The sequence below is a fragment of the Ornithorhynchus anatinus genome, chromosome X5, assembly GCF_004115215.2.
Source record: "Ornithorhynchus anatinus isolate Pmale09 chromosome X5, mOrnAna1.pri.v4, whole genome shotgun sequence".
Classification (NCBI taxonomy): domain Eukaryota; kingdom Metazoa; phylum Chordata; class Mammalia; order Monotremata; family Ornithorhynchidae; genus Ornithorhynchus; species Ornithorhynchus anatinus.
This window is the reverse complement of record NC_041753.1, coordinates 62,598,754-62,612,489: the sequence shown is the minus strand read 5'-3', so window position 1 is coordinate 62,612,489 and position 13,736 is coordinate 62,598,754. Positions and strand designations below refer to the sequence as shown.

The following is a 13,736-nucleotide window of genomic DNA, read 5'->3' as shown; positions in this document are numbered from 1 at the left end:
AAAATCAATCTTTTAACAAGAAGATCAGCAGCTTTGTAATGGTAAACAGAAAAATAGTCATTGAAAAGAATGATCTTGATTTTCCCTTCTCTGAAGAACACCTAAATTCAGTCCTTTCAGGCTACAAAGACAAGTGCTGTAAACACACACCAATCACCTCTCCGTTCCCATTCGACACAGTGTCCCTCCCTCCCCTCCCTAATCATATGAATCTGAATTTACAGCCTCTTAAAGTAAGGGAGAATTGAACTTAATCTTTTACAAAACCCAGTAATAATCACTATGGTATTTGTAAAGCGCTCCCTGTGTGCCATGGACTGTACTCCCTCTAGATTGTAAGCTCACTGTGGGCAGAGAATGTGTCAGTTATCTCATTATATTGTACTCTCCCAAGCACTTAGTACAGTGCTCTGCACAGAGTAAGCACTTGAGAAATGCAACTGACTGACGGGTACTGTAAGCATGTGTTTCTTGCCTGTCCTCCGGGCTCCTGAGTAACTTCAGCTGCTCTCCATCTGGATCAGCAATCAGTTCTGCTCTTTTTTCCATTGTGCTTCTGGGAGAGGACCCATATTCACAATGGAGGAGGGAAAGGGGAACATCCTTGGACCCAACTGGGACTCAACTTCTCTTTGCCTCAGTTACCTCATCTGGACAATGGGGGTGAAAACTGTGAGCCCCATGTGGGACAACTTGATTACCTTGTATCTCCCCCCAGCGCTTAGAACAGTGCTTGGCACATAGTAAATGCTTAACAAATGCCATCAATTTTATTATTATTATTACTATTATTATTAAACAGCAGAGAACTCTACAGGAGCTGTACACAAGAACAGGGAAGCAGAGTGGCCAAGTGGAAAGAGGCCGGGCCTGGGAGGCAGAGGACCTGGGTTCTCATCCCAGCTCTGCCCACTTATCTGCTGTGTGACCTTGGGCAAGTCACTTCGCTTCTCTGGGCCTCAGGTTCCTCCACTGTAAATGAGGATTCACTACCTGTTTTCCCTCCTACTTAGACTGTGAGCCCCATGTGGGACGGGGCTCTATCCAACCTGATTAACTGGTATCTATTCCAGTGCTTGACACAGAGTAACAAATATGATTATAATTGTCATCATTACAGTCCCCGAATCTGAGATCCCAAGACCGCCTGGGCTGGAAGGCCACAGCCTTTAGGTGAACTAGAATGCTGAGAAGCTGTCTCGAGCCCAAGGAAATGGTTCCAATCCAAGAATAGGTGGGATGTTAAGAAGCCACCTAGAAGTACCCGAGCCGGGTGGGGCAAGGGGAGGAAGGCTGGAGCCCAGGGGGAGTCGGGGGAGCTGGCCCGGGGAGGCCGGCAGCCAAAACGGGGTGGCGGCAGCCAGGCCCGAGGGGGAGGGCCAGAGCCGAGGAGAAAAGATCAGGCCAGGAGCAAAGGGCGGACCGGGGGCAGAGGTTTAACCGGGAGCAGAGGTTTAGCCGGGAGAAAAGATCAGGCCGGGAGAAAAGATCAGGCCGGGAGAAAAGGGCGGGCCGGGGGCAGACGTTTAACCGGGAGCACAGGTTTAGCCAGGAGAAAAGATCAGGCCGGGAGCAAAGGGCGGGCCGGGGCCAGAGGTTTAACCGGGATCAGAGGTTTAGCCGGGAGAAAAGATCAGGCCGGGAGAAAAGGGCGGGCCGGCGGCAGAGGTTTAACCGGGAGCAGAGGTTTAGCCGGGAGAAAAGATCAGGCCGGGAGCAAAGGGCGGGAGGGGGGCAGAGGTTTAACCCGGAGCGGAGGTTTAGCCGGGAGAAAAGATCAGCCCGGGAGCAAAGTGCGGGCCGGGGGCAGAGGTTTAAACGGGAGCACAGGTTTAGCCGGGAGAAAAGATCAGGCCGGGAGCAAAGGGCGGGCCGGGGCCAGAGGTTTAGATGCACAGCTAATCTAAATTCAGGCAATGCCACTTGATAAAAATCTTATAATACAAAATAGGTATGTGCTGTTGCTCATTTCATAGGAAAATATACTTACCAAAGAATTATGATAATCACCATGGTAAAACAACGGGGACTTTACATTCCAATAGGCAAAAAAGTTATCCAGTCGAATGAGCTGGGAATAGAAAAGGTTAGGAAAAGGTTTCAATTTAGCTAATGGTTTCATGTTCATGTGTTTTCAATGAAGACAAAGTTTTCCGTGGGCTTTAAGTATCCTGCTTAAATAATCAAATGATCACTCATTATTACTTTTTCTTCTCTGTCTTCTTTTCCCTTCCCAAAATAAAAGAATCCCGGCATTTTTAATGTTGGTATTTGTTAAGCGCTTACTATGTGCAGAGCACTGTTCTAAGCGCTGGGGTAAACACAGGGGAATCAGGCTGTCCCACATGGGGCTCACAGTCTTAATCCCCATTTTACAGATGAGGGAACTGAGGCACAGAGAAGTTAAGTGACTTGCCCACAGTCACACAGCTGACAAGTGGCAGAGCTGGGATTCGAACTCATGAGCCCTGACTCCAAAGCCCGTGCTCTTTCCACTGCACCACGCTGCATCCCTTCCTTGGCTATGAAGCAAGTCTGTATTCCTAAATTTTACCTTAAAGAACAACTTGGCAGCTTCATCATGTAAACATGGATTCCAGTTCTGATCTGCTGTCTGAAGAGGGAAAGAAAGAGGTTTAAAAATTGGAGTGAAACAAAACAGTCTTATAAAAGTTAAAAACTATACATTTTGACATCATTACTCCTCAGATTTCACAGAGTAATCATCAAAGGTGCAATCATACTGCCCTGATCTAAATTTTAACTTGAGTAAAGTCTACCCTCATTTTCCTGAAGCATCAATGTAACAAATTTTTTTATGGTATTTCCTAAGCACTTATTGTGTATCAAAAACTGTTCTAAGCGCCGGGGTAGGTTCAAGTTAACCAGGTCGGGCACAATCCCTGTCCCACACAGGGCTCATTGTCTAAGCAGGAGGGAGAACGAGTATCGCATCTCAGTTCTGCAGTGGAGGAAACTGAGGCACAGAGAAGTTAAGTGACTTGCCCAAGGTCACACAGCAGGCAAATAATAACTATGGTTTTGTTAAGCACTTACTATGTGCCAAGCACTGTTCTAAGCACTGGGGTAGATACACGGTAATCAAGTTGTCCCACATGAGGCTCAGTCTTAATCCCCATTTTACAGATGAGGTAACTGAGGCACAGAGAAGTGACTTACCCAAAGTCACACAGCTGATAAGTGGAAGAGCTGGGATTACAACCCACATCCTCTGACTCCCAAGCCTGTGCTCTGACTCCCAAGCCCATGCTCTTTCCACTAAGCCATGCTGCAGAGCTGGGATTAAAACCCAGATCCTCTGGCCCCAGGCCCATGCTTTATCCACTAGGCCACGCTGCTTTTTGAATGCCATGTACACAAGTACTTGTTTTTTGGTCTCTAGCCCAAAGTAATGGGCATTTTACGTAGATGCACACGTTTAAGCTATTTGCAAATGACTATTTTTTTTCATTCAAACGCTCAACTGTTAAATTTATTGTCATTTCATTAATAGATTACCAACAGTTGGCCATCACAACATTCTACAGCCGTGCAATTGGCAGTTCTTCTGCACCTTGGACAAATTAGGGGTGGGTCCAGATGGATGAAGGAGAGGGAATGCATTAGGGAGAAGTAGGGGATGGAGGTGAAACCTAGCACGGCAAGGATTCAATTTCTTTAAAAGGTGACGGCCCTGCCATCTTTAAAGTCATCGGAACCACTGGCCAATTTTTGGCTTCTGATATCTACCTTTCTAAATCCATTTCTGTTCCAAGCAGGAAAACTAGTGAGTAGAGATTTTTTTTAATTGGCTGGGATATATTAAACAAATAGATTTATTCATTCAATATTATTTATTGAGTGCTTACTATGTGCAGGGCACTGTACTAAGCGCTTGGAATGTACAAATCGGTAAGAGATAGAGACAGTCCCTGCCCTCTGACGGGTTTATTAATCTACTCTTGTTAAACAGTGTACCTGCAAACTGAGATTTTCCAGGGAAATTCCAAATGACAGTGGATTTTCATGATTGGTAACCTAAAGGAAAAAAAAATTGGGATTTTGTCAAAGGGAACAAATTACTGTTCTCTGTGCACATATATTTCTAGCATAGTCTACGCTTCTGCTTTATTGTTTCAAGCATAAAACCACCTCAATTTTTCTTGAGAACACAGAGGAAACACCACATAAACATAAAAACACTTACATCATCTTCATAGCGGATGTGAATGCTGGAGATCTTCACATGAAGATTTTTGATGATTTGAGTGACTAATTTTTCTAAAAAAGTATCCTGTTTCTCTTGTGGATTTTCTACAAGTTATAAATATATATTATTAGTATGAACAATGCATTTCACGAACATCCGCCTCATGTTACACAGTCTCTATTTACCGGCACAGTCGGATAATAATTAGTCAACTCACAGGCCATATCCACCACCCATCAAATGATTATTCTGACCTCCTTACACTAAGTACCTAAGCCCTTGCGGGAAGATAACACAGGGTGCAGACATGACTCCTGCTTTCAAGGGGCTTTCAGTCTAACAGACACTCAGTCTAACTCAGGGAGTGCTCGATAAATAGCATTACTATCACTACCAATAATGACACTAAGCCCACGAGTGCACCAAGATTATCAGTTGGGGAAGCAGCATGGCATAGTAGATAGATCATGGGCCTGGGAGTCAGAAAGTCACGGCTTCTAATCCTGGCTCAGCCACTTGTCTGCTGTGTGGCCTTGGGCAAGTCACTTCATTTCTCTGTCCCTCGATTACCTCATCTGTAAAATGGGGATTGAGACTGTGAGCCCTATGCGGGACAGGGACTTTGTCCAACTTGATTTGCTTGGATCCACCCCAACGCTTAGTACAGTGCCTGACACGTAGTAAGCACTTAACAAATACCATAAATATGATTATTATTTATTAAGCTCCTTTGTACTCCTTGAAAGTGGGGATTGTTCTCTACTAACTCAATGGTAATCTTTTAAGGGTTTACAGTACTCTGCACCCAGTAAGAGCTTAATACTATTGATTTCTGCACAGTGCTGTACTAGTTTAGAAGAGTATTATAAAAGACCAAGTACCTGCTCTCAAGGAACGTACAATCTAACGGGAGAAAAAGACAGATATAAATTGAATACCAATAGTAGGAACAGGAGGGAAGACAGATATAAGCAGCAATAGTGAGCGAATGGAAAAGGCAGAAGAATAGAGTTCATACATCAATATATAAAGACTTGCCAAAGGTGGCTTTGGGGTGGCATGACCAAGGGCAGTGGGAAGTACTTGGGGAAGACCTTCTGGAGGAGGTGGGTTTTTCAGAAGGGAAGATTGGAAAGGGCATGGCCATTTCTAAATTAGAAACTGGAATTGATATGTCAGAGGTCATGGGTTCCAATCCTGGGTTTGCCACTTATCAGATGTGTGACTTTGGGCAAGTCACTTAACTTCTCTGTGCCTCAGTTACCTCATCTGTAAAATGGGGATTAAGACTGTGAGCCCCACGTGGGACAACTCGATTACTGTGCATCTACCCCAGTGCTTAGAACAGTGCTTGGCACATAGTAAGCGCTTAACAAATACCGTCATTATCATTATGAACTGCTCACACGTCATTTTAAACCTGTGTATGAGTACAAAGATAAGTAACACTGTCAGGGAAAGGGGAAAACTACTGGTAACACATCAAGGGTTCTTTATATTTTCTGTTGGACTCTTACCTTTATCAGCCATTTTCTGTTTTGCTGCTTCTATTCTACTTAGTTCCCTTTGCCTTGCTTCTTGGATTTGTTTCTCTTCTTTTTCAGCATCATATTTTATGCCTATATATAGGAAAGAAAGGACATCCAGAAAAGTTAATTTCAGGTGTTTAATCCTTAAAATGGGTGTTTTTTTAAAAAAAATACCCCTATGAGAAAGGTAAAAGTATTTGCTTTATTCATTGAAAAACACAACAAATACATTTTGCATGCTTCCAAATCTCAAATACTCAGGCACAACATTCTAGGAATAATCATTATTAACTATAACTTTTGTATGGTATTTGTTAAGCGCTTATTATGTGCCAGGCACTGTTCTAAGCGCTGAGGTAGACACAAGGTAATCAGGTTGGACCCAGTCCATGTCCCACATGGGGCTCACACACTTATTCCCCATTTTACAGATAAGGTAACTGAGGCCCAGAAAAGTGAAGTGACTTGCCTAAGATGAGAAGCCAGGTCCTTCTGACTCCCAGGCCTATGCTCTGTCCACTAGATCACGCCACCCCCCTCCACAGGCAAAGATGACTAATTTTACAGTTAAAAAGGTGACAATGAATTAAAATTATTTTTTTATCAAAATTCAACTTACTGGCTGTAGGCACAATGAGCAAATAAATTCCTTCCAAAACTGCCTCAACTGGTTGAGTATAAAGGTTTGTCCATGGAATTGCCAGGTTAAGTTTGTCTGTATGAAAAAGAACACAAAACATTAAAACGATCCTATTGCTGTCAAGGAGCAGAGAATACAACAAAAGACATAATATTGTAATCGGCACCGATGAAAACTTGGCAAACTTTTTTTTTCAAGATTTTACATTGACTATTTAAGGCACTTCCTGGCTTCAATTAATAAATTGCAGTTATCAGACGCTTACTGTAAGCAAACCAATGCACTATGCATTTGGGAGAATGCAATCTAGTAGGTAGATATGATCTCTTCCCTCTAGAATTTACAATCTAGTGGGAGAGACAGACACTGAAATACATTATAGGCAGGGGGAAATTTCAGAGCTTAAAGAGATGAACAGATGCACTGTGAGGGTTGAGGGTGAGTACTTAAGTGCTTAGGGGATGAGGACTCAAGTGCACAGACCATCACTACTTTTAGATTACGTCAATAAATTTTCCCAACTCCTTAATAATCTCATATAACTGCAAAAAATTTACCATGAATACCCAACTATCAAATCCTACTCAATACTTGTACAATAACTTGCAAACATTAGAGAACCTGGTACACCTGTTTCCCAACCGCATAAACCTGGCAACAAGAACTAAATCAAATATACCAGCATGTTTTGTCAAACTCTTTGGGCTCCATCATCTATTCCCCAATTGTCATAGGATTCAACAAATTATTCCACTGTACAGTAGAAGAGTCTTTTAGTAACGAAATACTAAAAATAACCAAAAAGAGGAAAAAAAAGTGACAGAGAAACAGCGTGGCCTAGTGGAAAGAGCACGGCCCTGGGAGTCAGAGGACCTGTGTTCTAATCCCGGCTCTGCCACATGCCTGCTGTTTGACCTTGGGCCAGTCACTTCACTTCTCTGTGCCTCAGTTACTTTATCTGTAAAACTGGGGTTAAGACTGTGGTCCCCATGTGGGCCATGGACTTTGTCCACCTGATTAACTTGTAACTACCCCAGCACTTAAAACAGTGCTTGACACATATCAAACATCATCATTTTAATTATTAAAACCCTTTGTAACTGGTTTTCGTTAAATAGAGATGGTGGGTAATCTTCCCATCTTTCCAGGGCAGATTGAGCAACTAGGATGGAGAATTCTCCAGCCCAAACAGAAACCTCTTCTAGCTCATATGTTCCCATGCCCTCAACTTCTAGTTTAAAAGGTAGAAGCTGAAGGACAGGAGTCGCTGGGACACCAGAGTCAGAACAAGCTCACCTCCAGCACAGGGCTCAGCCGTATCCCTGATGTTCTGGTACAACTACAAGATTAGGTTGTAACTCCATTTAGATAAACAAAAGTTCCCCAAGAAGGAACTGGCACTTATAGTTCCACTGAACGTCCCCAAACACATAGTGTCTTGTTCTGTTCCAAGCAGTCAAAAGCACTGTTGATTAGAACAAGAATGAGCCTCACTCCAAGGCCAGAATTAGATTAGAACTGTCACAACTATGTTCTAGGGTTAAGCCCAGGCCACAGGGGATTTCTAAATGTTGAGCCCTACTCTTGAAATGAAAAGGAAGCCAGGACAAGGGCTGGAAGTTGTCTGTCTTTGTTCTAAGGATCTGGACACACTTTCTTCTCTAACCTTATAGAGTTGTCCCTCAATTTAAAAACAACACTGCTAATGGTGAGACTGCATCCATGAATGTGAGTGTCAAAAGGAGAAGCCCTTGCACGATGGGACCAAGTACATTTTACATGGTTACCTCCACCACGTAAATTCTCCCCCTTAACTCCTCCAAAATAAAAGATCATCTTTGTAAGCAGTGGCTGGAGTAGGAAGAAAAGAAGGGTCAGAATGTGTTAACTCCATCGACACAGGCCTATGCCTATAGAGGGAGTCCACTTATCTCCAGGTAGGAGAAGAAGAAGAGGTTAATTTATTGAGTGCCTAGTATGTGCAAAACTTGGACAAGAGCTACAAAACAGATGCAGGCCCAAGGGCCCTTTTAGCTTTCTCGTCTTCTCCCCCACTTTTTCTCTTCCTTTCTCTTTCTTCTCCTGCTCCCCTTATTGCTGGACTGAATTTTTATATGATTGCCCATGTAATAGGCCCTCCTCTATTTTGGAATTACAAGAGTTATGCAACCAATCAGTCAATCAATCCACGATAAGCATGGCACTGTATTAAGTGCTTGGGAGAGTGCACTACAAAAGAATAGAGACAATCCCTGCCCACAAGGAGCTTACGGGAAGCAGCGTGGCTCAGTGGAAAGATCCCGGGCTTGGGAGTCAGAGGTCATGTGTTCGAATCCCGGCTCTGCCACTAGTCAGCTGTGTGACTGTGGACAAGTCACTTCACTTCTCTGGGCCTCAGTGACCTCATCTGTAAAACGGGGATGAAGACTGTGAGCCTCACGTGGGACAATCTAATTACCCTGTATCTCCCCCAGTGCTTAGAACAGTGCTCTGCACATAGTAAGCCCTTAACAAATACTAATATTATTATTGTTACAAGACCAGAAGGAGAGACAAACATTTAAATAAATTACAGATGAGTATTTACATAAGTGCTGGGGGGTTGGGGGGAAGCCCGTCAAACGGCAGGGACTGTCTCTATCTGTTGCCGACTTGTTCATCCCAAGCGCTTAGTACAGTGCTCTGCACATAGTAAGCGCTCAATAAATACTATTGAATGAATGAATGAATGAATATCAATGAGCTTAAACGGTACAGATCCAAATGCACAGATGATGCAGAAGGGAGGGCTTAGACAGAGAAGTGAGGGCTTAGTCAGAGAAGGCCTCTTGGAGGAGATAAGATTCTGTAGGGCTTTTGACAGTGGAGAGAGTGGTGATCTGTAGGCTATGAAGTGGGAGGGCATTCTAAGCCAGAGGGAGGATGTAGTTTCAGCAAGAGATCAGATTAGGGCTATTTACGTTTCACAGGACTTTCAGGCTGAGAGAAAAGGGAAAAAGAGATTGAGTTCTTTATGCGGTAGTGATGGTTTGCCTTCAGCTCAATCACACACTCTCACCCAATGCCCCAATGCCCAGTAGCTCACACTGTGAGACAGCTGGCAGCGATAGCAAATGCGTTCTGTTACGGAAAAGAATATCGCTGACGCTCAGCGAGGCAAACGCCGTTATGCTCTCGCCCAAGTTGGAGAAGCAGCGTGGCTCAGTGGAAAGAGCATGGGCTTTGGAGTCAGGGCTCATGAGTTCGAATCCCAGCTCTGCCACTTGTCGGCTGTGTGACTGTGGGCAAGTCACTTAACTGCTCTGTGCCTCAGTTCCCTCATCTGTAAAATGGGGATTAAGACTGTGAGCCCCACGTGGGACAACCTGGTTCCCCTATGTCTACCCCAGCGCTTAGAACAGTGGTCGGCACATAGTAAGCGCTTAACAAATACCAACATTATTATTATTATTATTAAGCCGTTGTGGAATATGACACGGAGTGATTTAGTACGGGGTTGGTGGGTACACAACGGGAGCATCAGAGCGGGGAATATGTTGGATAAGGGCTGTTTCAGGGAGGTAATGCTTTTTCACCAGATGGTCACTTCTCAGTCTGGGCATATTTGGAGGGCCTGAGCCCAGCCACTGTCAGATTGCAAAACCACTTCCCATGCCAATGAGGGAAGGGCTCTCCAAAACAAGGTACATCCATCACCCACTCCTGAGCCGTTCTTCATCTAGCCGGACAGTCTCACCCAGTATTGACATGGGATATCAATACCACACACATACACAGTTAGCCCACTTTTGTAAATTCTTAGCTCTCTAGTACATTTTGGAAACTAAACTTTAATATTCAATTGGACTTTCATTTTCTTTATTCCAATATATCAGGCAATGGCCGGTCCTGCTCCTGCCCCCTGCCCCCGGGGCCTGGGGGGCCTGAGGGGCCGTCGCCATCATGGGTGGGGGAGACCTGAATCTGAAGAAGAGCTGGCACCCCCAGAGGCTCTGCAATGTGGAAAAGGTGTGGAAGGCAGAGCAGAAGCATGAGGCGGAGAGCAAGAAGATCGAGGAGTTGCAGCGGGAGCTGCGAGAAGAGTGGGCCCGGGAGGAAATGCAACGCTACGCCGAGGACGTGGGGGCCGTCAAGTGAGTGGGGAGCTGGCCGGTGGCCACCTCGCCCGGGATTAGTGTTACCCTCGAGCCATCTGGTGCCATCTGCCATTTATTGCTATTGTTTTTGTCTGTCTCCCCCAATTAGACTGTAAGCCCGTCAAAGGGCAGGGACTGTCTCTATCTGTTATTGATTTGTACATTCCAAGCACTTAGTACAGTGCTCTGCACATAGTAAGCACTCAATAAATACTATTGAATGACTGAATAAATGTGACTGTCCCTAGTACATCTTAAAATTGGATTACGACTGGGCACTACCTATAGCAATTTTAACTGATGATTAAAATCCTCTATAAGAACATGTGTAGGCCCCATACATAAAAGTGTTCATGCTTTTGGTATTCAAATGTGTTTCACTGCCAGATTCAACTTACGTATATGTCCAGCTTTAACTTTAAAAGGCACATCCAACTGACTCTGCAGAGAACAAAAACATATTTCAGCATTGAATGAAAGTTACATTATTTGTTCCTTCCCAATCCTAAAGCCCTGTTTTTTGGGGTTTTTTTTTTTTTGTTTTTTTTGTTTTTTTTTACTAAAGGCCCGTTTTCATTTACCATGAGTACTAACGGAAAACACAATGAGTGGGAGACAGCTAACCCTGAAACTATGATTTTCCTTCAAAATTGAATAATATTGAATTATTTAAGCCAAAGTTACTTTTCAAAACTCATTTTTTAAGGATGAATAAAAAAATTATCTTTTTAAAAAGTGAACAATGTCTGAGCTCGATTATCAACTGCCTACTGGTGACATGAAAAATTAGTCAGCTGTTAGATCTATCTTTTACAACATGACCAATGAGAATTTACGGTTACTTACAAGAAGAAATATCTATAATTTGGAGATTCCCATAGGCAGAAACCACATTCATATAGTCTCTCTTCACTTTAGTCTAGCAATATGAAGCTGAAGACTAAAAAATGTTTTCCTAACTTCTACAGGTAGACCTATTTGCTTGTATCCAACCTAGCAATTAATACAGTGTTTGGCACATAGTAGGCCTTTAATACCACAATTATTATTATTAATAATAATAATAATAATGTTGGTATTTGTTAAGCGCTTACTATGTGCCGAGCACTGTTCTAAGTGCTGGGGTAGACACAGGGGAATCAGGTTGTCCCACGTGGGGCTCACAGTCTTAATCCCCATTTTACAGATGAGGGAACTGAGGCACAGAGAAGTTAAGTGACTTGCCCACAGTCACACAGCCGATAAGTGGCAGAGCTGGGATTCGAACTCATGAGCCCTGACTCCAAAGCCCATGGTCTTTCCACTGAGCCACGCTGCTTCAAGAATGAAGACATCAGTTCAGGTTTGTTTGTTTTTTTAAATGGTATTTGTTACGTGCTAGGCACTGCACTAAGCCCTGGGGTAGACATAAGCTAAACATGTTGGACACAGTCCATGTCCCACATGGGGCTCACAGTCTTAATTCCCATTTTAGAGATGAAGTAACTGGGGCAGACAGAAGTGAAGTGACTTGCCCAAGGTCACACAGCAGACAAGTGGCAGAGTTGGGATTAGAACCCAGGTCCTTCTGACTCTCAGGCTGATACTCTATCAACTAGGCCTTGCTGTTTCTCAAGCTTAGGTTTTCAATGTAAACTAAATGTGCTAATGCTGTAAAAGTCAAAAGGTGAAATCACTGAAATATCATGAGGAGAAACTCTGGCCCTACAGCATGACTGGATAAAACACATTTTAAAAGCAAGATCAACTTCATTGTTCAGTAAACCACAATTTACTTGAGCGATAAATCAGAAATCATTACATTTCCAAAACTGACTAAATATCACTACATCCATTAACCTCGTCCCAATTTTGCATTTTCAAAGCTTACCAAAGCATTTTCTTTAATTTCAAGGTTCTTAAGTGATACAGCGCCTAAAAGTGAATTTAAAAAAAACAAAAACATGTAAGTAAATATAAATTCTCTATTGTTAAAAAAAAACCAGTTGAGACTAGTTCTAGAATGCATTAACAGCAACAAGAGTGTAGTAATCCTTTCATTATACTATAGACTGGTTAGACCTTTACTGCAGTATGTCCGATTCTCATCATCACATTTAAAATAAAATTTGCTGAGAAAGTGGAAAGGAGCCTAATAACAACAACAATAATAATAATAATAATTATACATTTGCAATGGGCCAAACACTCTAAGAGCTGGGATATATGCAAGATAATCAGATAAGAACCAGGCCCTGTTTCCACAGGGCTCACAATCTAAGAGGTAGGGAGAGTAGGTATCATACCCCCATTTTACTGATGAGGAAAGTGAGGCACAGAGAGGTTACATGAGTTGCCCAAGGTCAAGCAGCAGGTCAGTGGCACAGGTCTCCTGACTCTCAGGCTCATGCTCTTTCCATCAGGCACGCTGCATACACACTTTGATCTCATCATCACATGTCTGCACCATTTCAAACCTCACCAACTGCAAAATATTACATTCAGACAACCTCCTAATCTAAAACTTCTCTCATATCCCTGCTCCTGATAAAACTGTTCTGTAGAGACTTCCAATTTCCAGCCTCTCCCATCCCACAACCCAGTTATTCATTCATTCATTCAATTATATTTATTGAGCACTTACTGTGTTATCCCAAACTATCATGTACCAACTGGACTTCTAACTTCCCTCGCCTTCTATGATGCAAAATTCCAGTCTCAACTTTACCCTCTACAACCCCCACAACTCCCCAGCCCTGGATCACCCCTACAGAACATTTCCTCCACTCCTGCACTAGTGCTTCAAAACACTGTTGCCAGAAATCCAGGCATTAGGCCAATTTCTGCTTCTTCAAGCCCTTTCTTCTTCACACCAACATAACTTAGAGAAGCAATGCTGTCTAGCAGATGGAACACAGGCCTGAAAATCAGAGAGCTCTGGGCTCTAACCCCAGCTCTGCCACTTTACCTGCTGTGTGACCTTGGCCTTCTCTGTGACTCAGTTACCGCAGCAGTAAAATGGGGATTGAGACTGAGCCCTGTGTGGGACAAGGACTGTGTCCAACCTGATTAGCTTGTACCTACCCCAGAGTTTAGTACAATACCTGGTACACTAGATGAGTAAGCACTTAAATACCATTTAAAAAAAACCCCAACACTTCTATCTCACCAACTTCCATCACCACCACCAATTAGTTCAAACCTTTAAATTTCCTTCTGAAGTCCTTTGGACTCCCTCCACT

At 43.3% G+C, this 13,736-nt stretch overlaps 1 protein-coding gene across 5 annotated transcripts in view; it reads right to left on the bottom strand.

Annotated features, from left to right (window-relative positions):
• Positions 1-13,736, bottom strand: part of VPS13A (vacuolar protein sorting 13 homolog A) — a 163,169-nt gene that overhangs the window by 131,957 nt on the left and 17,476 nt on the right. For all 5 annotated transcript variants that reach the window (XR_003756046.2, XR_003756044.2, XM_029056119.2 and 2 more), the window contains exons 2-9: positions 12,386-12,429; positions 10,914-10,956; positions 6,359-6,454; positions 5,728-5,829; positions 4,208-4,314; positions 3,979-4,038; positions 2,555-2,614; positions 1,991-2,071 (exon numbers count right to left, since the gene is read on the bottom strand). Coding sequence is in view for 3 of the 5 variants with exons in the window: in XM_029056119.2 (XP_028911952.1) it covers positions 1,991-2,071; positions 2,555-2,614; positions 3,979-4,038; positions 4,208-4,314; positions 5,728-5,829; positions 6,359-6,454; positions 10,914-10,956; positions 12,386-12,429 (593 nt within the window). In the remaining 2 variants the exon portion in view is untranslated. The remainder of the gene's footprint in view (positions 1-1,990; positions 2,072-2,554; positions 2,615-3,978; positions 4,039-4,207; positions 4,315-5,727; positions 5,830-6,358; positions 6,455-10,913; positions 10,957-12,385; positions 12,430-13,736) is intronic.